Here is a 24936-nt window from a genome sequence, read left to right as displayed (position 1 = left end):
CACTCTCAGGTGCTTAGATTGCAACTCGGTATACTTCAGCAGGCGTTACACCACCACACAGAGATAGGATCAGTTATTGCAGCAATCATTGCTTTTCACAAATGGAAAGAGGGACAGAATGTGAAAGAAGAACTTGTATTCTGCATTGTGGTGCTATTCACATCCTAAAGCTATCTCAAAGCACTTTATACCTGGATTCTTTTGAAATATCATCACTGTTCCGTAAATAATTGCAGCAGTCATTTTGTGCATTGCAAGTTCTGAGAGATTGAAATGTCCACCTAATCTGCTTTGTTCTTGGCTGAGGGAATCGTATTTAACTAAAGCAATAGGGCAACTTGCCACATTTGATCATATAACATTATGGTCCCATTCTTGTGTTCTTATCATGTAAAGTATCATTCTCTACAGCTTACCTCTGGTTGTTCTGTCAAAGCATTTAAATCTGTGTTCTCTGGTTATCGATTCTTCAGGAATCACTTTCCATGCTCCATCTCAATTTAAATCTTTTTCCCCCTGACCACAATAACTCATGGAACCTCAGCCATTTGTCAGTGTTCCACCAACGTGAGCCCAGTCAGTGAGTGTGAGATTGTTTGACGGGAAAAAGACATCACAGCCAGGTCCAATTCTTTGAGTGGTGTCTACATCTAGTGCTCTCGCGTTATGTATCAGGGTGATAAAATGTAGCCTAAATGACCACCTGTTCTATCCAGCAATGTGCCTCTGCCTCTCGAAGTGGACTCTGCCATTGTCCTATTTTCTACATTGGCTATCCCGTAACTGTGAGTGAAATTGTCAGCAAGAGGCAGACTTATGCTGTGGACCCATTTTTCACGAGGAACCAGAATTGAGATTTGATAGTACTTATTCCTGTGAAGTCCTTTCTATTATGGACTAACACCCATATGAAAAGTCAGTACTCAACACACTGAATTGTTTTGCCTTCTGAGCTTTTTTTTTTAAACATTCACTTTTAATGTCTATATTATTAACAAAAGACCTCTTCCCTGATTTTATGTTCTCCTTTATTAGGCACCCAACACATACATGTGTACGCATGCATGTGCAAGTAGGTGATTAATTCTCGTTACAGATTGTTTTTTTAATCTGTTTTATGATTCTTTTTTCCTGTGGAGTTATCTTCTTCCAGGATCTCATGCTGCAGCCAAGTATTGCTGTTCCAGGTTGGCTTATATACTTCTCCTTGAATGCTGAACTAATAATATATTTTGGCTGCTTTTGTTTAGGAACAAAGAATGTCCCACGTGTCGAAAGAAGTTGGTGTCTAAACGATCACTTCGACCAGATCCAAATTTTGATGCACTGATCTGTAAGATCTATCCCAGCAGGGATGAGTATGAGGCACATCAAGACCGTGTCCTGGCACGATTGAGCAGGCTGCATAATCAACAGGCCCTAAGCAGCAGCATTGAGGAAGGGCTGAAAATGCAGGCCATGCACAGGTAATGAGCTTGATTTGAATGGTAGGCGATGCTTATCATTCCCACAGCTCCACAATTGAATCCCTCCAGTCAGGTTTCTGCTGCTGCTGCAGTACTAAAATGGCCAATGTCAAGGTCACAAATGAAGTCTTGTGTGCTTGGTAAACTTTCATTCTTCATTTCTGTTAGCCTGTCTTTAGCCTAACCTATCTTTAGTTGCCAGGCCTCCTCTTTCCATTGTCCAGTTGGGTGCGACTGCGTTGGGCTAGTTCCGTTTCTATCTGTCTAGTTGTAGTCGGCGAATCTCTTGTGAATGGCTTCTCCTTTATCTCCTGACCCCCAAGGATCTATCTATCCTTTGGCTTTTTCTCATTTCTCACCTATGTGCTGGCCCTTGGTGACATCATCTAAAAACATGTCAGGTTCCACATGTATATTACAATGGCACCCAGCTCTGCCTCATGTCAAACTCCTTGAGCCCTCCTCTGCCTATGGTTCGTCATGCTGTGTGCAACTTCCACCATTGGATGAGTAGAGAGTTCCTTTAGTTAAATATATTAGAAGGCCAAAGTGAGTGGCCCCAAACTCTGTTTTCCAGCTTCTGACTTCATTCACCATCCTGCCCTCTGTTTGAATCTGAACTGGATAATTTGCAACCTTAGCAACTAATGCTGAGGTCTTTTCCCCATATTCTTTCCACCTCCGTAATCATGCCTGTCTCAACCCCTTATTCATCAGCCCATCTGTTGCTGAGCTGCTCTGAACTCTCCATTTCAAGTGTTGAACCGAGTGGCTTCCCGACCATCCATGAATTTCTTTTCATCCAAAGCTTTGCTTCTGGCCCATCTCTCAAAGACCCATTCACCTATCACCCCTGTGAACACCAATCTGCATTGATTCTCACTTCGGCAACACTTCAGATTTAAAAGTTCTCAACCTTGTATCCAAACCCCTTCACAGCTTTGCCCTTTCATATATTTGCAGCCTCCCCTGACCTTTCAGCCCTCCAAGATTTCTCCGCTCCTCCATTTCTGGCCTCTTACATGTCTTATGTTTATATTGCCCTTGAAAGACGGTCATGGATTCAACCAAGTATACCTCAAGATTTGGGATTCTTCCCAGCTCACTCGTCCTTTAAGCCTATCCTAAAACCTGCCTCTTTATTCACCTGTTCTAATATCGATGGCACACCAATGTAGGTGCTCAGGATGCTTTCATATGTTAAGGTGCTACATGAATGCAAGTTGTTTTTGTAAGGTTCAACAAAGGGTCCTGCATTCCAAGAAGTTCAAGAGTGAAAGGAAAAAGCCAAAAATTGTTCTGATATTGGCTTATAAAAATCAGTAGATTCTGAAATTTGCAGGAAGGGTTGAGAAAAAAGGTTCAAGAAGAAATGAAAGGTTTGAGGTGGAATTGAAAAATGTACATGGTCCAATATTTGATTCACATTAAAGGAAGTAGTCATGAGGCAAAGGATCAGAAAGCAGTTCAGTTTACAAGTTAGCTGCTGAACAGCATTGCTCATTATTTAATTGGTATTCTGAATCAAGGTATGTACTTTATCAGGAAACGTCTCCAAATTCAAATTACTGCCTTACTGGTACATTCAATTGCAGTAAGTGTTCATGTTTCTATTGTTATTTAGTACTTGAAATTTAATCTTGGGGGTAACTGGTTAAGAATGCCAGTGTCTTGCTCTGAAATTCCCATGACTGCTATTTGAGTTGAGGCATTGTTATTTTAAAGTGTGAACACATTTGTAAGAACAGAAGGGAATTTCTGACGCACTAAATATTTGCATTGGTATCTCGTCGTGTAACTTCACAGCCATAGTTTTTCGGTGGCCACAATGTAGGGCCTTTGAAGATGAAGTTTTGTGACCTTGAGATTGCGGTGTTAATTTCCCTATATTTCTTGAAGATGAATGATTCATACTGCCTTTCAGGACCTCTGATCAGATGTGGACCTGAAAAGCTCAGAAGCCTCTCGTTTTCCCCATTGTTCTGTCTGAGATAAAATATGCAGTACATTGATCAAACCTGGAATGTTTCTGGACTATGACTTAGTTCTAAACTGCATAGACCAATGGACTAGCAGAGACCTTGGGTCACCTCCAGCTTACTTTTTGTCAAATAATTCGATGCTTTATTGAGGATTCTAGAGGACTGTTCTTGTGTCAGATGACTACATTCACCCTCTTATGTAATTGGAAGCACATACATTTTAAACATGCTTCCCATTCTCCCTCTTCACTTCCTTTTCTCCCTCTTTCCCCGCCACCGCCACCCCCCCTCCCCCCACCGCCATTTCCTCTTTGTAGAGCTCAGCGAGTAAGGAAGGCGCAGCACGAATCAGATAACACCACTTTCAGTGGAGGCGAGGACAACTGCGACAGTCGCTCTCACGTCAGCAACGTGTCAATGCACAGCAATCAGGAGGCTGGTCCGAGTCGCAAGCGCTCCAAAGCTTCCGACGATTCCTGTCCCGATCTGGATAACTCTCGGGAAGGGGCTGGGAGCCCAGATGTTGGGGTGGACTCGTGCAGTGAAATCGAATTGGTCTTCAGACCTCACCCAGTGCTGGTGGAAAAAGATGAATATTCACAAACAAGGTATGAAAATGCAGCCTATGTAGATAGGAGTCTAAGTTAAAAGTGGAAATCTCCAGCAGATTGATGTGTCAATGTGATAGCTTCTGTTCTGTCCCAGTTGCGAGCTGCTATTTGCAACCTGGCTGCATTATAATTGGCCACAATGATAATTGTGCATGCCTGTCCTGACTGCAGGCAAAGTTACTGTACAAGGTCTTGGGATCCTTCTTTTCCACATGGAGGAGGATGAACAAGCATGAATGCCATTTTAATGGGAGGAACTTTGCTGAGAACAAGATATAAGAGAAAGGACTTGAATCATGTGCTGCCCTTCCCACCCTGAAGATATCCCAGTATGCTTCAGAGCCATCTGTTACATAGCAAATGTGCCAGGTAATTTGTGTGAAATAAAGTTCCACACATTGAAATTAATGCCCAGTTAATCCGGTTTGTTATTAGCTGACTGCAGGTAGGTGGGAAATGTTGGCAAAGTCAGGAGGAAATGGTCATTCACATAGAGGAATACTGTGGGAGCTGTTAAGAAGCAAGGAATATAAAACAAGACTAAAAACGAATTAGCTTGTTTCAGTCTTCGTATCAAAGGTATAATGGTTTTATTACCCTTACCTATGCAAATGTTTGAAATAAAAAAGTGGAGTAAAATACTAATATTGGACATAATATTTGTGCATTGGTTATCAGTACGATCAAAGAAGTGAGCAGAACTCCACACCAACCACCGTTGCTTTTACGGTGAGCTCCTTTTCGGATAGAGGCCTGTACTGTGCCCCTTCAAAATGGCAGTTTGAAAAAAAAAACTTAAATTTTTATCACACTTTTCACAACCACAGGAAATCCTTTACAAACATTTTTGAAGATCTTCATGTAGAATTTACAGCACAGAAACAGGAAATTTGGCTCAGTCTGCCCATGTCAGGCAGCATTTATGCTCTGCTCATGCCTTCTTTCTTCCTTCCTTATCCAAGTCTGTTAGCAGTTCCCTTTATTCCCTGTCCTTTGTGTGCTTCTTTGATATTTTCCTTAGATGCTCCCATACCTTATTCATCAACTCCTCCTTGCGGTAGCACCTTCCAAATTCTTGATGCTCTCTGGGTAAAGAAGTTTCCTCTGGATTCCGCATTGGATTTTTTGGTGTTCTACTTGCCCACAAGTGGAATCATTCTTTCTGTATCCAGCCTATCTAAATCTTTCAGGACTTTTAAAGGACTCTATTAGGTCAGCCCTCACCTTGTATTTTCAAGAGAAAAGAATCCTAGCCCATTCCTCATTTCCTGATGGGTATGATCCTTACAGTTTGGGAATCATCCTTGAAAATTCTTTTTGTGCCTTGTCTAGAACTTCAATATTCTTTTTATAATATGATTGAAACTGCCCCTAAAACCCTTACCATAGGTTTAGCACAGAGAATACGAATGCTCGCATGATGCTAGAACTCAGTTCTTTGGTTGGATGCTGCAGCTCCCTTGGTACACCCCCCCCCGCCCTCCAAACACCAAGGAGACAGACTCTAGCTAATAATTGGCAAACCACCAACAGCAACATTTTCACTTCAGGTAGACCAGGAAGCCTTCCAGCTAGCCAGCAGAAATTCCAATTCTGAGGGGAGGGGGGTGCAGGTGGCAGGGGAGAAGTTGTTCGGGTTGGAAGAGAGGGAGAAACACTGCTTTTCAGACTGATGTCCAAACGCCTTCTAACTAAAACAGCAGCCAAAATGAAAGTGAAAACTTGAATTCACTATGAAAAGCAAACTGTCCAAAACATGATCTGCCACTGAGTCGTAAATTCCAAGTCAGTTAATTAAGGCCAGATTAAAAGGAAACAAAACCCTATTGAAGCAGCAATAGAAGGGCTTCTAGCAGACAACTCAGTAACAATAAAAAACCCAAAGCTGCATGACTGCAGAGAATGTGATTTAGAAAAAATCAATTTCTTAAAGATATACTAGCATCACAGAGTTAATGTGATCCCCTATTCAAAAAGGAAGAGAGGCAAAAAGTAGGAAACTATTGGCCTGTTAGCTTGACCTCTGTCCTTGAGGTCAATCATTAAGTAGATGATGACTAAGCATTTGGAAAGACAAAGCACCATTGTCAGCATTTTTATGAAGGAAAAATCATGCTTAACAAACTTCTTGAGGATGTAACCAGCAAGGTGGATAAGGGGGAATCTGTGGATGTGGTATGTCAAGACTTCCAGAAGGCGCTTGACAAGGTGTCGCATAAAAGACTGATCCAGGTGAGATTGGAGGGGATTGGGGCAGAGTACTAGAGTGGATTGAGGATTGGCTTACTGGCAGAAAACAGGAGGTCAGGATAAATGGTCCTTCTCTGGCTGGTGAAATGTAACTTGTAGAGTGACACAGCTGTCAGTCCTCGAACTCAGCTGTTCACAATTGATAGAAATGAACTGCAACCAGGGACAGAGTGTAACATAGCAAAATTTGCAGATGATGTTAAGTGGGAAGGCAGGCCATGAAGAGTATATAAAGTTTCTACAGATGGATAGAGATAGGCTAGGAGAATGGGACAAAATTTGGCAGATTGAGATTAATGCAGACAAGTTAAAGGTAATCCATTTTGGCAAAAAAATACAAAGGCAAATTATTACCTAAATGGAAAGCAACTTCAAAATGTGTCCTGGCAGAGGGATCTGGGTGTCTATGTTCATGAATCCTAGAAACTTAATGTGCAGGTGCAGCACGTAATACAAAAAGGCAAATGGGATGTTGGCATTTATTGCAAAAGATTTGGAGTATAAAAGCAGAGAAGTGTTGTTGCAATTGTATAGGGAGTTGGTGAGTCCATTTCTGGAGTATTCTGTCCCGTTACAGTCTCATTATTAGTGAAATGATGGGGTGGCATTGGAGGCAGTTCAGGGGACATTCACCAGATTGATTCTGGGGATGAAAGGTATGATGTACGAGGAGAGGTGAAACAGTTTGGGCTGATGCTCGCTGGAGTTTAGCAGGATGAGAGGGTATCTTATTAGATATATAACATTTTAAAAGAGATTAATAAAGTAAATGTAGATTAAATGGGGTTCTTGTGGGTCAATCTTGAACAAGTGCTCGCAGATATAGGTTGCAAGGTGATAGATTTAAAATGGATGAGGAGGAACTACTATTCATAGAGGGTAGTGAATTTATGGAACTCGCTGCCCCATAGTCTGGAGAAGTCTGAATCGTTGAATAGTTTCAAGAGAAGCAAGAAGACGTAGCTGATTTGATTAGCAAGTTTGCAGATGATATTAAGATTGGCAGAGTTGCAGAAAGTGATTGAAGATTGTCAGAGAATACAGCAGGATATCGATGGGCTGGAAAAATGGGTGGAGAAACGGCCGGTGGAATTTAATCCGGACAAATGTGAAGTGATGCATTTTGGTAAATCCAATTCAGGTGGGAGCTTTAAAATAAATGGCAGCTCCATCAGGAGCATAGACGCAGAGAGATCTGGGAGTACAGGTCCACAGATCCTTAAAAGTGGCAGCACAGATAGAAATGTGGCGAAGAAAGCATTTGGCATGCTTGTCTTCATTGGACATCATGTAGAAAAGTTGGCAAATTATGATACAGTTGTATAAAATGTTGGTTAGGCCACATTTGGAATACTATGCCCAATTCTGGTCACCACACTACCAGAAGGATGGGAAGGCTTTGGGGAGATTACAGAACAGGTTTACCAGGATGTTGCTTGGTATGGAGGGTAGTAGCTATGAGGAGAGATTGAATAAACTGGGATTGTTTTCCCTGAAAAGAGGGAGGCTGAGGGGCGACCTGATAAAAGTTTACAAAATTATGAGGGGTATAGATAGGATGAATAGTTGTAATGATTTTCCCCAGAGTAGAAATGACAACTACAAGGGAGCACAAGTTCAAGATAAGGGGGCAAAGGTTCAGTGGAGATGTGCAGGGGAATTTTTTTTAGAGGATGGTGAGGGGGGAGCGTAGAAGGCTTTACTAAGTGACATGGTTAAGGTAGCTACGTTAGCCATATTTAAGACTTGCTAGGCATATGAACAAATGGGGAATTGAGGGATTTAAGCGGTTGGCCCAGACAGGACAATGGGATTGGCACAGGCCTGGAAGGCTGCAGGGCCTGGTCACATATTTCTAATTTTTAAAAAAAGAACTGGAGAACAGGAGGGGAGGTGGATTTGAGACCAGGGAGAGATCAGCCATAATCTGATCGAATGCCTGAGCAGGTTCAAAGGGCTGAACTTGCCTACTTTTGCTCTTAATTCTTATGTTCCTATGTCATGTATTAGATGAGTGATGAGTTTACTCAATTTCTACCTTTGAAGAAAATGGCTTATGAAATTTACTTGTGATTTTTTTTTTTCCCTGCTTCCCTCTTCCCTTCTAATTCTGAAACTATTTGTGTGCTGATGGTTCAGATATGTGAAGACCACAGCAAATGCCACTGTGGACCATTTGTCCAAATATCTGGCATTAAGGATTGCCTTGGAGGAGCAGCAGAAGAGTATTGGGAACAATCCCGTCAGTCTGGAGGAAGTCAGTGAGAAGCAGTACACAATCTACATCACCACCTCTGGGGGCCAGTTTACGGTAGGTATACACAGTCTGTTGTGACGTGTTATATGCAGCTCGATTGAAGACTCTTTCATACTCTGATGTCTCTGTTCCTCTTAGTTTCCACTCTCTCCATCTGCATGTCTTCCTCTCTGTATCACTGCTGTATAGAAATAGAATTGCATCACGTTGTGTCTGGCTCCAACTTTTCCCTTTTCTCACCTTAAAAATTGCCACTCCTCGGGTCTTTGCTTCACCATGCCACCTGAAGTTTGTTTACCTTCCCTTCTCTCTCCTAATCTGAGGATACCCTGGACTTGTGGCCTCAGCCTTTCTTTTCTCTAAAGTTTCCCAAAAACAAAGTGAAAGCAGGATCTGCTAAGATGAAATATATTCTGCCCCTCCAGAGGCAGTGAGGTTACAGCTTTCACATGGTTATCAGTACCAACAATCCATCCTGGGAATAGCAACATATTTGACATGGAGCCTCACACATATGTGTGGTAAGAGGAAGCATCCTCAATAGTAACGGGGCTGTAACGTGTTGATAGCTGCCTCTCTTCTCTGCTCCCTTCTGCCTTCAAAAGATTTTGATAACTTTTCTGTTACTTTATCCAAGTCATTTTTCAGCTGTGTGCTGTGAGCTCAGTGCCTTCCTCCCAGTCTGACCTCTGTGTCCCTAATTTTCATTGCTTCACCAGTAGTGATCTCGGCTTTTTGGGTTTTGAATTTGAATTCTCTCCCGAAACCTTTCTGCTTCTCTGCCCCTTTCTCCTGTTCTAAGATACTCAAATATGCCTGTTTTTTGTCTCCTGTTCTAATGTCTCCTTTTTACGATTTGGTTTCAATAATTGTTTATGCTCCCTTAAAGTGCCCTGGGACGATTTGATTTTTTGATTTGATTCATTATTGTCACGTATATTAGCATACAGTGAAAAACATTGTTTCTTGTTCGCTATACAGACAAAACATCCCATCCATAGAGAAGGAGAGGAGAGGGTGCAGAATGTAGTGTTACAGACATAGCTAGGGTGTTTTGAAAGATCAACTTAACACAAGGTAGATCCATTCAAACTTCTGATGGCAGCAGAGAAAAAGCTGTTCTAGAGTTGGTTGGTACATGACCTCAGACTTTTGTATCTTTTGACAGAAGGCAGTGGAAGAGAGTATGCCCAGGGTGTATAGGGTCTTTGATTATGCTGGCTGCTTTCCAAAGTGTAGACCAAGTCAATAGGTGGGAGGCTGGTTTGCATGATAGACTGGGTTTTGTTCATGACCCTTTGTACTTCCTTGCAGTCTTGGACAAAGCAGGCGCCATCCCAAGCTGTGATCCAATCAGAAAAAGTGCTTTCTATTGTGCACCTGTAAAAGTTGGGTAGAGTTGTAAAGGATGTGCCATCTTTCCTTAGCCTCTTCACAAAGTCGAGGTGTTTCTGGGCTTTTTTAACTGTAGCATTGGCAAGAAGGAACCAGGACAGGTTGTTGGCGATCTGAACACTTAAAAACCTGAAGCTCTCAACCACTTCCACTTCATCCCTGTTGATGCAGACAAGGCATGTCCTCCACTACGCTTCCTGAAGTCGATGACTATCTCCTTCATTTTGTTGACATTGAGGGAGAGATGATTGTTGTCGCACTGGCTTACCAGAGTCTCTATCCCTTTCCTGTACCCCACCTCATCATTGTTTGGGATCCAGCCCACTATGGTGGTGTCATCAGCAAACTTGAAAATTGGTTTGAAGGGAAATTTGGTCACACAGTCATAGTGGATGACTTTTTTTGCATTTAAGATGCTACGTAAAAGCAAGTTTTTGCAGTTTCAGAACTAAGGCATATCCTGATCTTGACCAGAGGCCAGCAGTGTGCTAAAAGGCCCATAGCTGTAGTCTGGGAATTGGCACAATGACTCTGTTCCTTTACCCCAGCTGCCTGCCTGAGATAGATTGTACCAATGTGGCTAATGCAGCAGAGAATGAATCTAGGGCCTTCCTGAGCTGTTTTGATTCACTGTCACCACTTTAAGCAAAATCCCATGTTATTCCTGGGGATAGTTTCTCTTCTCTGGACCAAAGACCTAGGTTCAATTTCAACTTCTGGTGACCATGTGGAGTTTGTGCATTCTCCCTGTGTCTGTGTGGATTTCCTCTGGATGCTCTGGTATCCTCCCACGATCCAAAAATATAGAGGTTAGGTTGATTGGCCACTGTAAATTGCCCCTTATTGTCTCAAGAAGTGTAGGTGAGGGAATTAACTGGGTAAATATGTAGGGTTATGGGGAAAGGGCCTGGGTAAAATGATTTGTCTTGAGGGACATTTCTGCACTGTTGGGATTCAATTGTAAGATGCTTCTGTTTAATTCTACCTTTGAATTTTTGTGCAGACATTGAATGGGTCACTGACTCTGGAACTGGTGAATGAAAAATATTGGAAAGTCAGCAAGCCTCTTGAGCTGTACTACGCCCCCACCAAGGAACAGAAATAGTGAAGGAGGGAAAAGGATCGAACGGAAATTGCTATCTGCTTGCTTACTCCTTCCATCTATTCGCCATGATAAGACTGCCACAATGTTTTGGCTTTGGAGAGTGTGGAAGGGACTGTGCTGAGCCCTGCGAGAGAAGGACTGGCTGGAAATTGTTTGGGTCTTGTTGTGAGGCCAATGAGAGGACATTCTTTCAGCTGGGTTGGGGGAATAGAATAAATTTGAACTGTTACATACCATTGCTCCTGTGTCCTCTGGTGCTGCCTGCGAGTGTTAATGAGTGGGTGTTGACAGAGCCTCGTCTATTTCTCATTCCCTCAGTTAGAGAATTGCTCATACTTCACACATATATGATTAGCATGATCCAGTAACTGAAGCTAAATATGGAGGCTGCACGGTACTGACAATGTGCATACCCTTCTTGTAGCATCTGGTGAGAGGGTTAATGGGGAAGGTGGGGCGGGGGAGGAACCAGAGTATTTTAACCAATTAACATTTACAATCCCAAAAATAATTTTCATGCTGGAATTTATTGCTCATTAATTTTTCCTTTCTAGTCTTAACATATTTTCATTTCTTTTCCTGTTTTCTTCCTTTGTGCCTTTGTAACGGGCTTATCCATACAACCTTCAACGTGTTTTTCTATGTAAATCCCCAGCTCCTCCTGTACCTGATCTGCATGTTTTGGTTTTATACTCCTTGGGTTTTCATTTGTGTAAATTTTTAAAAAATGCATTCATGATCCCAGGTTTAACTTATCAGCTGCTTTTCAGCATTGTCTTGAACTTTTTTTGTTCCAGTTTTTCGAGCAGCTGATCTCATTTTAACACTTTCAGTGAGGCTAACACCTGCAGTTTGAGAGTTTGAATAAAGTTCCTGTGCCACTCGGCTTAAACTTCCAATATCTCATCCCAGTTGTTTCACCATCTGTGCTTGCCTCTAGGTTGTTGCTGTATTTGGAAGGGGGAGTGCCAGGTCACAGCATTATGGAGAGCACATGTTTGGTGACATGTTTTGTGATTTGGGACTGAATTGCTACAGTTTTTGTGAAATCCCTTGGTTTGGCCTCGGACTCATTCGAGACATTGTAACCATTTCATATTTACCCGTTACACTGGAATGGAAAAGCTTGGTCATGAACTTTCTGCCATTCTTTTGGTTGGTGGGGGGATCTGTGACTGTTGGGTTCTGCTAACTGTGTTGCACATGTTTCATAATATGTGATGGGAGAAGTGTTTTAATATCCAGAGGATAAAGTTTGTCGGGTGAGTTTTTAATACCGAAGAAGCATACACTTAGAATGTTCATTATGCTGCATGTCTTTGTCTTCAGAGGGGGAAAGAGAAGAAATGACTTTTTTTTACAGTATCTTCCAATATCTCATCCCTGTTATTTCACTGTCTGTGCACGTCTGTCTGTCTGTGTGTGTGTATGTGTGCGTGCTGTGACCATCTGTATTGGCAGTCTATTTAACTGCACTAGCATCACAGTTGACCTAAATTCCTCCATTCTTGCTCAGACTCAGCAGGGGATCGTGTTCAAGAGCAGCATCCCATGCCAATTCTGCCTGTCCCTAACCCAAGGCCACTGTGACCAATCACAGACTCATCACTCTGTTCTCGGCACAGATTTGATAGGCCAGAGAGCACAAAGATTGAGTCTGGCTTTGTTGCTGAATAAACTTGCTACAATTGATCTGGACTGGGAGGTTGTCTTTGTTTTGTGCATTGCTGTGATATCACCCTGCTTCACAACACAAGTTGCTATCCTTATTTGAAATACAGGCGCAATGTGCAGTAGATTGGAGTAAACTGTGTTTGGATGAAATGAAGCAGCACTATGATTTTTAAGGCTGACACTTTGAGAAAAGTTGCATATTGCAGCATACTTTTCAGAAGTATACCAAGTACACACAATTCTCAGATATTAATTGAATAAGAGGCATATTGCAGGACATTAGCGAGTGAAGACTTTGCACTGGCAGCTTGAAACAATGGTGAACTGGGAAAATAGGTTAAAAGGTATAAAAGTAGATCAACAGCGCGAGACATTTTGTAACTCAACAAACATATTGTTCATTGCAAACTAAAGGATCTGAGGCTAGAGAAGTTAAGGATGGGAGCAAATTGACATGGGGTGGGGTGGGGTGGGGAGTGGTGCAATTGCCTGAGCCTGCTGCTGGGAGAAATCAGCTAAGGCTGCTTTGCGGGGTTCCTATTGGGTGCCACAACCTCTGCATAAATCTGGCTCCAAGGGTTGAATGTCATCAGCTCTGTGCTAGAAATCGATGCAGAGTTGATTTCAATACTTAAATTTCAATATCATTAAAGGGTCTGGGACTGAAGTCTCCAGCCTCACTGGGATCTTTTAAAGTTTGAGTATCACTAGTAGGCTTACATTAACTGTATGAAATTACTGTGAGAATACCTTAATCACCACACTCCTGCTCATGATCGGGTACACTGAGGGGGAATTTAGCATAGCCAATGCACCTAACAAGCATGTCTTTTGGAATATGGGAGGAATCCATGCAGAAATGGGAAGAAAGCATATACTGTGCATAGGCAGTGACCCAAGCCATGAACTGAACCCAGGTCATGGCATTATGAGGCAGTGTTAGCTACCGTTGCCTTCACACCTCACCAGGAGTGGTTCACTCCACTGGGGTTTACAACTGCTCCCCACTAACTGGGTACAGGCAGCCAACCCAGCTGGAGGGACCATACCATTAAGGCCACTTCAAGAGGTCGGGGGTAAGGCAGGGTACTACTGCCTCCTGGACAGTGCCAGCCTTAGCCTGGCACTGCCCAGGAAGGAAGATAGCTGCCAATTGGTGGGGCCAGCAGGGCATCAGCCAAGACTGTTGATGCTCTGTTGAGGGGACAGACCCTGTGGCAGGGGAAATTGGTGGGGGTGGGTGTTCCTGCTGTCGATCTTCATTTGGGATTGATAGTAGAGGGAGCATGGACAGCAATCGGGGCTGGCTATCTGGGAGGTGGGATGGTTGGGTGAAGGGGCATTGGGGCTGGACTGGGGAGTGATTGGTTTCTTCAGCAACCCAGCAGACAGAGGGCAGCGTAGGTACACGTTGTGGCCAGACAGGTCTGTCCGCTCCAGGATTGAATGTTTGTATCCTGCGCGCTCACGGTCAGGTCCGTTGACATCAAGCTAGTGTTCTTTTCTGACCACTGCCTCCTGCTGGCCAACTGTTAGCTGGAGGAAAACCAGAAAGTGGGCAGGGGGTCCTGGAAGCTAAATGTAGAACTGTTGACCCCAGAGAACCTCAAGAACTCAAAAGGGTTTACTATAGTTGGAGGACCGTGAAACCCTTCTTTGAGTCTCCATTGCTCTGGTGGGAAACCAACAAGGGCAACATCAAGAGGTTCTTTATCCACAAAGGGGTTTAGAAGGCCAGGGAAACATGGGGGGAAATGCCCCAACTCCAGAAAAGCGTACAGGAGCTACTCCAGTTGCAGTCAATGGGGTTTGATGTCAAGGAGGGTCTCCAGGAGGTGAAGAGCGAGCCAGCAAGCCTCGCTCTGCCTCAGAGGCCTCCTTCCATAGAGGAGGATGAAAAGTGCTCACGTTTCTTCTTCCAGAAGGTGCACAGAGAAACCTCTGTGATCAGCAGCCTGAAGGAAGGAGATAGCTCTGTAAGGTCATTGCAGTCTGATATTCTGAGGATCTGCAAATCCTTCTATGCCGGACTGTATGACCTGAAGCATAGCCTCGGGGTCTTTCCTGTCGTCTATCATGCAGGTCTTAGGCGACGGCGAGTGGGAGAGCCTGGACAGACCGGTATCTCTGGATGAGCTGACAAAGGCCGTCAATTCCTTTCAGAAGGGTAAAACTCGTGGAAGCGACGGCTTACCGGCTGAGTTTTACTTGGCGTTGTGGCACTTGACGGGCCTCGACCTCCTGGAAGTATACGAGAGTATGCTTCTGGAAGGCAGAATATCAGACTCCATGAGGAAAGGCATCATTACACTCATCTACAAGCAGAAGGGGGAAAGGGAAGAAATTAGAAATTGGCGACCCATTTCACTGTTGAACGTGGATTATAAAATTCTGGCCAAGATCATCGCCAACCGGGTCAAGTCTGCTCTGGGGTCAGTGATCCATCCTGATCAAACCTGTGCTAAAATTGGCATGAAGATCTCTGATAGCCTAACGCTACTCAGGGATACGATCGTCTTGGTGCAGGATAGGCAGGTGGATACGTGCTTCATCAGCCTAGACCAGGAGAAAGCGTTTGACAGAATATCACACAGCTACATGACGGGTGTGCTCTCCAAAATGAGCTTTGGGGAGGGAGTCCGCAATTGGATCCGACTGCTCTACACAGACATCAGTGGTGCAGTTTCAATCAACGGGTGGGAATCAGAGAGGTTTCAGATCTGGTCTGGAGTGAGGCAGGGCTGCTGTCTCTCTATCCTTTTGTGTGTTGCATTGAACCCTTTGCCAAGGCCCTCAGAAGTGACCCAGGCATCAAAGGGGTTACAATCCCAGGCAGCGGAGGCACGCAGGTCAAAGCCTCCCTGTACATGGATGACGTGGCTGTCTTCTGCTCAGACCCCTCGTCTGTTTGCAGGCTGCTCCAGGTCTGCGAGCAGTTCGAGCTGGCCTCGGGAGCCAAAGTCAATCAGGGCAAGATCGAGGCCATGTTCTTTGGGAACTGGGCTGACAAATCCTTTGTCCCCTTCACCGTCAGGGCAGATTACCTTAAGGTGCTGGCAGTATGGTTTGGAGCAGCAGGGGCATGCGCCAAAAACTGGGATGAGCGCATCGCCAAAGCCAGGCAAAAACTGGGCTCGTGCGAGCAACACTCCCTCTCTACCACCGGAAAAAACCTGGTGATCCGGTGCGAAGTGCTGTCTGTTTTGTTTTATGTGGCGCAGGTGTGGTCTATCCCCAAATCCTGCGTTGCAGCAGTGACCCAGGCCATCTTCAAATTTATCTGCAGATCAAAGATGGATCGCGTCCGGAGGGAAGCAATGCACAAATCTCCAGAGAATGAAGGGAAAAATGTTCCGAACACCGCCCTCATCCTGATTGCCAACCTTGTGTGCGGCTGCATGAAGCTGTGTGTAGATCCTCGGTATACTAACAGCAAGTGCCACTACTTTTTGAGCTTCTACCTGTCCAAAGTGTTGTGGAGGATGGGTCTGGCCACACTGCCATGGAATGCTCCAAATAGTTGGACTGTACCGCAGCACCTGTACTTCGTGGAGAAATTTTTCCACAAACACATATTTGACCACATTGCCATCAAGCAGTAGTCAGCGCGTAACGTCCTCGAGGCCTTGAGAGAAAAGGAGATGGCGGATCCTGTCAGATGGTTCCCTGAGCAGACTGTCAGTGTCATCTGGCAGAATGCCTCATCACCAGCACTCACAAACAAGCACCAAGACCTGGCTTGGCTGGTGGTGAGAAGGGCACTCCCCGCCAGATGCTTCATGCACACTCGAGGTCTCAACATCACTGCACGCTGCCCTTGAAGTGGCTGCGGGGTGGGGTGGGGGTGGGGTGGGGCGGGGGAGGTGATGAGACGGTCACACACCTCCTTGTGGAATACGCCTTTGCAAAGAAGGTCTGGAGTGAGATGCAGTGGTATTTGTTAAGGTTCATCCCAAGCAGCTCGGCGACGCAGGACTCTATGCTCTACGTGCTGTTTCTGGGGAAACACATTGAGATAAATATCAACTGCTGCTGGAGGGTCATTAACTCGGTGAAGGACGCACTTTGGTCCGCCCGAAACTTGCTGATCTTCCAGTTGAAAGAATTGTCCTCGACCGAGTGTTGCAGACTAGCACATTCCAAGATCCAGGACTATGTGCTGAGGGGCACGCTCAAGCTTGGGGCAGCCGCTGCAAAGGCACAATGGGGAAACGCCACACTGTACAGCCTTTCAATGAAGCAGACCGAGGGTCTGGGAACTGCAGAATACCCTTGGCCTGTGTAACTGTGTGCCAATCTGAAAAATAACAGCACACAGTAAAATCTGAGGCATGTATTTAGTTTTAAGTTTTGAAATGTAATGACTGTAATTTTTTATAAGATTGTATAGGAATGTCAAAATGACCTTTTCTGCGCTGTTTGTAATTTTTTGACGTTAATTTGCAATGGTTTATTTGAGATTTTTTTATGAATAAAGTATATTTTTGAAATAAAAAAATATGCAGGTACAAAGTCAATTTACAAGATAATGGTTGGAATGTGAGTTTTTACAGGTAATCAAGTCTTAAAGGTACAGACAATGTGACTGTAGAGAAGGTTAAGCACAGGTTAAAGAAGTGTGTATTGTCTCCAACCAGGACAGTTAGTGAGATTTTGCAAGCCCAGACAAGTCTTGGAGGTTACAGATAATGAGGACAGCCTCAATGCAGAATAGCTGAGCAGAAACTGATAGCCAAGTTCCACACACGAGAACAACCTCAACTGGGATCTTGGGTTCATGTCTTTCTATCTATTGTACCCACGACTTGCCAGGGCTTGCAAAATCTCACTAACTATCCTGGCTGGAGATGATACACACCTCTTTAACCTGTGCTTAACCCTCTTTCCAGTCACATTGTCTGTACCTTTAATACTTGATTACTGTAAAGACTCGCATTCCAACCATTATCTTGTAGATTGAGTTTGTGTATATATATGGCTGGTTTGTGAACACAACCCTTCACTCACCTGAACAAGGAGTGAGACTCTGAAAGCTTATGCTGCCAAGTAAACCTGTTGGACTTTAACCTGGTGTTGTGAGATTTCTTACTATGTAAAAAGGAAGACAGTAGCTCAAGTAAACATGGGTCCCTTAAGAGCATGAAACTGAAGATTTGCATGGTGGCACAGTGGTTACCACTGCAACTTCACATCGCCAGAGACCTGGGTTAAATTCCAACCTTGGGTGACTGTATGGAGTTTGCACATTCTCCTGGTGTCAGTGGATTTCTTCCGGGTGCTCTGATTTACTCCCACACTGAAGATGCACAAGTTAGGCAGATTGATCATGCTAAATTGTCCCTTAGTGCCCCAAAATGTGTAGGTTGGGGGAATTACGTGGGGTAACGGGGATAGGTCCTGAGTAAGATGCTCTGTTGAGTTGGTGTAGACTCAGTGAGCCAAATGGCCTCCTTTTGCACTATAAGGATTATGTAATTCTATAATGTCGAAACAAGTAAATAGCAGAAACTGAACAAAAATTTTGCATAGGACTTTGTTCAAGAAGATGAAATAGAAAATCAAAGCAAAAAGGGAAGAGAATGCAGAGATTTCACTGCTACACTTCGTCACTGATACAAACATAGCTCAGCCCCTCCACTGTTCAATCTTCTCAAGATAGAGACCTCTCATTCTTTCACAGTTTAAGTGTTAATGGAGAAGAGAATGTCCCTCCATTGACAGGCTTTCTAAATGAATACCTCCTTGGATTTGTTCATTGATTATTAACAGTGCTTTGAACATACCTGTCAATCTGGGGCTGAGATTTGCTTTTCTGTTCAGGGAATGAACGGCATGTCCCAGTCAACATGTTGCTGCTGCGACCATGAAGCAACTAATGCAACAGCTCCCACTGCTGGATACAGTGAGAGTTACAGCTCAAAGTGTTGTGTGACCATGTTTAAAACAACAGTTGTAGCATTTTTGACTGGATCTCCACATGATGCTGAATGTTGCATGTATGCAATATTCCTTCTTTAAAATATCTCATAGATTAGAACTGATGGTAAAAGGGGGTTAGAGGTGCATTGCATCCATTCCTTTCGCCATCACTCCATCGGATTTCCTGAAAGGTAGTGTATAAATATTATTTCATTTGTTTCTTTATTCTAAGCTAGTCTTCAAAGTTCTACTTAGACGTCTACACTCTGTCCACTTAGCAAAGAGGTGGTGCAGCATGATGCACAGTGGTTAGCACTGCTGCCTCATGGCACCAGGAACCCTGATTCAATTCCCAACTTGGGTGACTGTGGAGTTTGCACATTCTTCCTGTGTCTGCGTGGATTTCCCTGGGTTCTTCAGTTTCCTCGCAAAGATATGGTGTCTGGGGATAGGCCTAGGGGAGGGGTCCTGAGTAAGATACTCTGTCAGAGAGTTGGTGCCGACTCGATGGGTTGAATGACCTCCTGCACTGTAGGGATTCTATAAACTGAGGTTGGCATCTTAGACCTTCTGGACAGTCAATGCTTGGATGCATTGCCTGCCATATTTTCTCTGACTCAACCATGTTACCCAATTTCCTGATCTCATCCTTTTTTTGGTTGCAAGAATATACTTAATTCATAAAATATCTGATAGAACAAAGAAAATTACAGCAGAGGAACAGGCCCTTTGGCCCACCAAACCTCCACTGACCATGCTGCCTGACTTAACTAAATCTCCCTATGCTCCGGGGATCATATTCCTCTATTATCATCTCATTCATGTACTTGTCAAGACGCCCTTTAAAAGTCACTACCATATTCGCTTCCACTAACTCCCCAGCAATGAGTTCCAGGCACCCACTACTCTCTGTGTAAAAAATCTGCATCGTACATCTCTTTTAAAACTTGCCCCTTGCTCCTTAAACCTATGCCCCCTAATAATTGACTCTTTGACTCTGGGAAAAAGCTTCTGACTATCCACTCTGTTTATGCCTCCCATAATCCTGTAGACTTCTATCAGATCTCCCCTCAACCTGCGTCACTCCAGTGAGAACAAACCAAGTTTCTCCAACCTCTCCTCATAGCTAATGTCCTCCATACCAGGCAACATTGTGGTGAATTTTTTTCTGTACACTCTCCAAAGCCTCCGCATCCTTCTGATAGGGTGGTGACAAGAATTGAACACTATATTCCAAGTACGGCCTCACTAAGGTTCTATAAAGCGTCAACATGACTTGCCAATTTTTAAAGTCAGTACCTCGACTGATGAAGGCTAGCATGCTGCATGCCTTCCTGATTAGCTTCTCCATGTGCATTGCCACTTTCAGTGACCTGGGTACCTGTACACCGAGATCCCTTTGCCTATCAATATTCCTAAGGGTTCTGCCATTTACTGTATATTTCCTATCTGTATTAGACCTTCCAAAATGCATTCATTACCTCACATTTGTCCAGATTAAACTCCATCTGCCATCTCTCTGCGCAAGCCTCCAAATGATTTATACCTTGCTGTATCCTCTGATGGTCCTTATCGCTATCTGCAAATCCATCAACCTTTGTGTCATTTGCAAACTTACTAATCAATCCAGTTACATTTTCCTTAAAATCATTTATATATATTACAAACAGCAAAGGTTCCAGCACTGATCCCTGAGGAATACCACTTGTCACAGTCCTCCATTCAGAAATGCACCCTTCCACTGCTACCCTCTGTCTTTTTTGACCGAGCCAGTTTTGTATCCATCTTGCCAGCTCACATCTGATCTCATGCGACTTCACCTTCTGCACCAGTCTGCCATGAGGGAACTTGTCAAAGGCCTTACTGAAGTCCATGTAGACAACATCCACTGCCTACCCTCATCAATCATCTTTGTCTCTTCTTCAAAAAACTCGATCAAGTTTGTGAGACACGACCTCCCCTTCACAAAACCATGTTGCCTCTCACTAATACGTCCACTTATTTCCAAGTGGGAATAAATCCTGTCTCAAAGAATGCTCTCCAATAATTACCCTACCACTGATGTAAGGCTCACCGGCCTATAATTATCTGGATTATTCTTGTTACCCTTCATAAACAAAAGAGTAACATTGGCTATTCTCCAATCCTCTGTGACCTCCCCTGTAGCCAGTGAGGATACAAAGATTTCTCTCAAGACCCCAGCAATTTCCTCTCTTGCCTCTCTCAGTATTCTCAGGTATATCCCATCAGGCCCTGGAGACTTGTCTACAATGATGTTGCTTGAGAACCCCAATACCTCCTCCTTTTTGATCTCAACATAAATATTACAAACATTTCAAAAATGCTTAGTGCCACGGGAACTAGCTTGGGTGAATACTTTACAGAAATATTTAAATTGTTACATTCTGAAGTGCTTCAATACAATTGTGGTGTATGTAATATTCATCAATTCAATGTGAGTCAGACAGCCTGAGGGGGTTCTATACAATTCCCCTCCCTTCAATGCACTATGGCTGAAAGGTCTTAGACAGCGACCTTCCCCCTCATTGCTCCTTTGAGGCTGCTCCAAGCTTTGGTGCATCTCTGAGAGGTCCTGCCAGAAGCAGAAACAGATCAGCAAAGTGTTTAAACAGGGAGGACTGCTAGGTGGAGGACAATGGGGATATTTAGATGAGTTTTTAAAGGGCTTCAGTCTTTGAGTGTGGATAAGTGAAAGAACATAAGAACATAAGAAATAGGAGCAGGAGTAGGCCATCTAGCCCTTCGAGCCTGCCCCGCCATTCAATAAGATCATGGCTGATCTGTCGTGGCTCAGTTCCACTTTCCCGCCCTCTCCCCATAACCCTTAATCCCCTCTCTTATCAAAAACCCATCAACCCGCTCTTAAAAATATTTAGCGAGGTAGCCTCCACCACTTCAACGGGCAGAGAATTCCAGAGATTCACCACCCTTTGAGTGAAGAAGTTCCTCCTCAACTCTGTTTTAAACCGCCCCCCCTTTATCTTGAGGCTGTGCCCCCTAGTCCTACTATCCTTTCTGAGCGGGAAGAGTCTCTCCACCTCTATGCTATCCATCCCATTCATCACCTTATACATCTCAATGAGATCTCCCCTCATTCTTCTAAACCCTAACGAGTACAAGCCTAGTTTATTCAGCCTCTCCTCATAGCTCAACCCCCTCAATTCCAGCATCAGCCTAGTAAACCTCCTCTGCACTCCCTCCAAAGCCAAAATATCCTTGCGTAAGTACGGTGCCCAAAACTGCACACAGTACTCCAGCTGCGGCCTCACCAATGCCCTATACAGCTGCAGCAAGACTTCCCTACTTTTATATTCAATCCCCCTCGCTATGAAGGCCAGCATCCCATTCGCCTTCCTGACCACCTGCTGCACCTGCAAGCTGGGTTTTTGTGGATGCATGGGTGATTGAGTGCTTTGAGGAGGTGGGGTGGGGGGCGATTGGTTGGGTGGGGGGGGAGGTGGGTGAGGCAAGGTAGTCAGATGCTGGAGCAGGTCAGATGGTTGTAAGTTTGAGTCAATGTATAGGACCTCTAGTTCCTATTAGCTACTGACCACTCTGGATATGAGGCATTTGGTATGAGCAGTCGTAAGTTTACATTGAGTTGAATCACGAATAGTACAATAAAATGGTACTGAGCAAGGAAGTAACCGTAACACGTCGTTACGAACACCAGCTTTGGATTTCCCAGATGATTGGGGCACTCTGTCTTGCTGTGTTCTTGTTCAGCGTAGTGTAGTATTCTCTTCCCTTGTTTGTGCACCAAGGGTCACAAGTTGGCCATTCAGCTCCTCAAGCCTGCTGCATCATTGAATATAGACTTCTTGTACTATTTTCATAGAATCATAGAATCCTATAGTGCAGAAGGAGGCCATTCAGCACATCTGCACCAACCACAACCCCACCCAGGCCCTATCCCCATAACCCCATGCATTCACCCAAGCTAGTCCCCGTGACACTAAGGGGCAATTTAGCATAGCCAATCCACCTAACCCACACATCTCTGGACTGTGGCAGGAAGCTGGGATGTGAATCCAGGTCCCTGGCGCTGAGAGGTAGCAGTGCTAACCACTCTGCCACCATGCCACTCTTTTGGAATCTAACCTTCTGTCGTGTCGGGTGACAGTAAAGGAAAACAACATTCTTTAGTGCATGAATCAGGTCCTGTCAAACATGCATGATCAACCAGCATGATCATCAACATGACCAACGGGTGGCACAGTAACACAGTGGTTAGCACTGCTGCTTCACACTCCAGCGACCTGGGTTCAATTCCTGGCTTGGGTCACTGTCTGTGTGGAGTTTGCACATTCTCCTCGTGTCCACGTGGGTTTCCTCCAGATGCTCCGGTTTCTTCGCACAGTCCAAAGATGTGCGGGTTAGGTTGATTGACCATGCTAAAATTGCCCCTTAGTTTCCTGAGAGGCGTAGGTTAGAGGGATTAATGGGTAAATATGTGGAGAAATGGGAGTAGGGCCTGGGTGGGGTTGTGGTTGGCGCAGACTCGATGAGTCGACTGGCCTCTTCCAGTACTGTAGGATTTCTATGAGCTAATAACTTATGAAATAGAAACAGGCCATTCGGCAGCTCGAGTCTGCTCTGACATTCAAAAAGAGCATGGCTGACCAGTTTGTTTGGAGTTCTGCATTTTCATCAACCCCCCATAACCTTTGAATCCCTTGCCCAACAAGAATCTATCTACCTCAGCCTTAAAAATATTCAGTGACCCTGGCCTCCCTGCCTTCCGAGGCAAAGAGTTCCAAAATTGTATAACAGTCAGAGGGAAAAAAAAGACTCAGTTGTCTTAAAAGGGCAACCCTTCTGGACTCACCCACAACAGGAAACATTTCCACATCCACACTGTAGAGATCATTCAGATCACTCATTCGTATATACTTCAGTCAAGTCACCCCCTCACTCTAGTGGAAGCAAGCTCTGTCCAACCTTTCCTCATAAGACAACCCACTCGTTTTAGGGATCAATCTAGCAAACCACTGAACTATCTCCGAAACATTGACATCCATCCTTAAATAAGGAGATCAAAACTGCACACAGTTTTGAGGATGTGGTCTCATCAATGCCCTGTATAACTGTTTCATAACATCCTTGTTTTATGTTCATTCACTCATAATAAAGGATATCATTTCATTAGCCTTTGTGACTACTTGCTGACATTTTGTGATTCATGCACCAGAACACCAAGATCCCTTTGCAACTCAGAATTCTGCAGTCATTGTCCATTTAAGTAATTCTCTGCTTCTTATTCTTCCCGCCAAAGTGAACAATTTCACATTTTCCCACATTATACCTTATCTGTCAGGGTTTTTGCTCACTCACTCAACCTATCTATAATCCATCTGCAAACTCCTTATGTCATCTTCGCAACATATTTACCTACCTAACTTTGTATCATCCACAGGTTTAGCTACTGAGTTTTTGCTCCCCTTATCTAAACCATTGATGTAAATTGTAAAAAGTTGAAGACCCAGCACAGACCCCTGTGGGACTCCACTCATCACGTTTAGACATGCCCTGTTTCCAGCCAGCCAGCCAGCCCCCCAATCTTCCATGAATATTAACATGTTACCCTCTATAGAAAGGAGATTTTCTCTTGAGGCGATGCATTGCTATTCTTAAGCTATTACAGAGACTCATGAAATGCAGTGTACAGATTTTTAAGATATGACTTTATTTAACCAAACGATTGAATGGGAGAATGATATGAAGAAGCCCTGCACTCAAGATATAGAATGTGGACAATGTCATTCTCAAGAGCAATGCTGCTGTGAAGGCAATTACACATTCCCAAAATCATATTGCCCATCTTTCCAGTGGGCATTGTCCAATAAATTTTAATACAAATCAGTCAATCATTCTGTCATTAACTCCAGCCAATAACAGTAAACATCCTGACCTCATAGAATTTCATTTGTTATTAATTACAGATGTTACTGCCCTTCTGTTGCCCAGCAACAAGGGATGCTGGGCAGTGAAATAGGGGAATGATTCCCAACGAATTGAACCCACACGACTCTTGTCTGACCCTGAGCATTAATTATGTCTACTCACCACCTGCATTATCAATTTGAAGTTTCATGACTGTCCATAAAGCTGGCATTGGTAGCCATCTTGTTCCCGACCACTGCTGATAACATAACCGTGCTACAGTATTGTTTCTTACCTCTTTCACCAGGGCCTGCTGTATTTGGTCAATGACTGAAGTTTTACAAAATGTCACTAAAAGCACTTCCATCTTATA

At 44.0% G+C, this 24936-nt stretch overlaps 1 protein-coding gene across 2 annotated transcripts in view; it reads left to right on the top strand.

Moving 5' to 3' along the window:
- LOC145348130 (E3 ubiquitin-protein ligase RING2-A-like) overlaps positions 1–12758 on the top strand; it is a 29592-nt gene extending 16834 nt beyond the window's left edge. For both annotated transcript variants that reach the window (XM_080196280.1, XM_080196279.1), the window contains exons 4-7: positions 1251–1466; positions 3766–4056; positions 8449–8620; positions 10965–12758. In XM_080196280.1, coding sequence (XP_080052406.1) covers positions 1251–1466; positions 3766–4056; positions 8449–8620; positions 10965–11066 — 781 coding nt within the window. In that variant the 3' untranslated portion in view covers positions 11067–12758. The remainder of the gene's footprint in view (positions 1–1250; positions 1467–3765; positions 4057–8448; positions 8621–10964) is intronic.
- The last annotated feature ends 12178 nt before the right edge of the window (positions 12759–24936 follow it).

This window comes from Carcharhinus amblyrhynchos, chromosome 9 (assembly GCF_965287045.1).
Source record: "Carcharhinus amblyrhynchos chromosome 9, sCarAmb.v2.hapA, whole genome shotgun sequence".
NCBI classification, from domain to species: Eukaryota; Metazoa; Chordata; class Chondrichthyes; order Carcharhiniformes; family Carcharhinidae; genus Carcharhinus; species Carcharhinus amblyrhynchos.
Note: the sequence above shows the minus strand (reverse complement) of the source record. Positions and strands in the feature narration are given on the sequence as shown.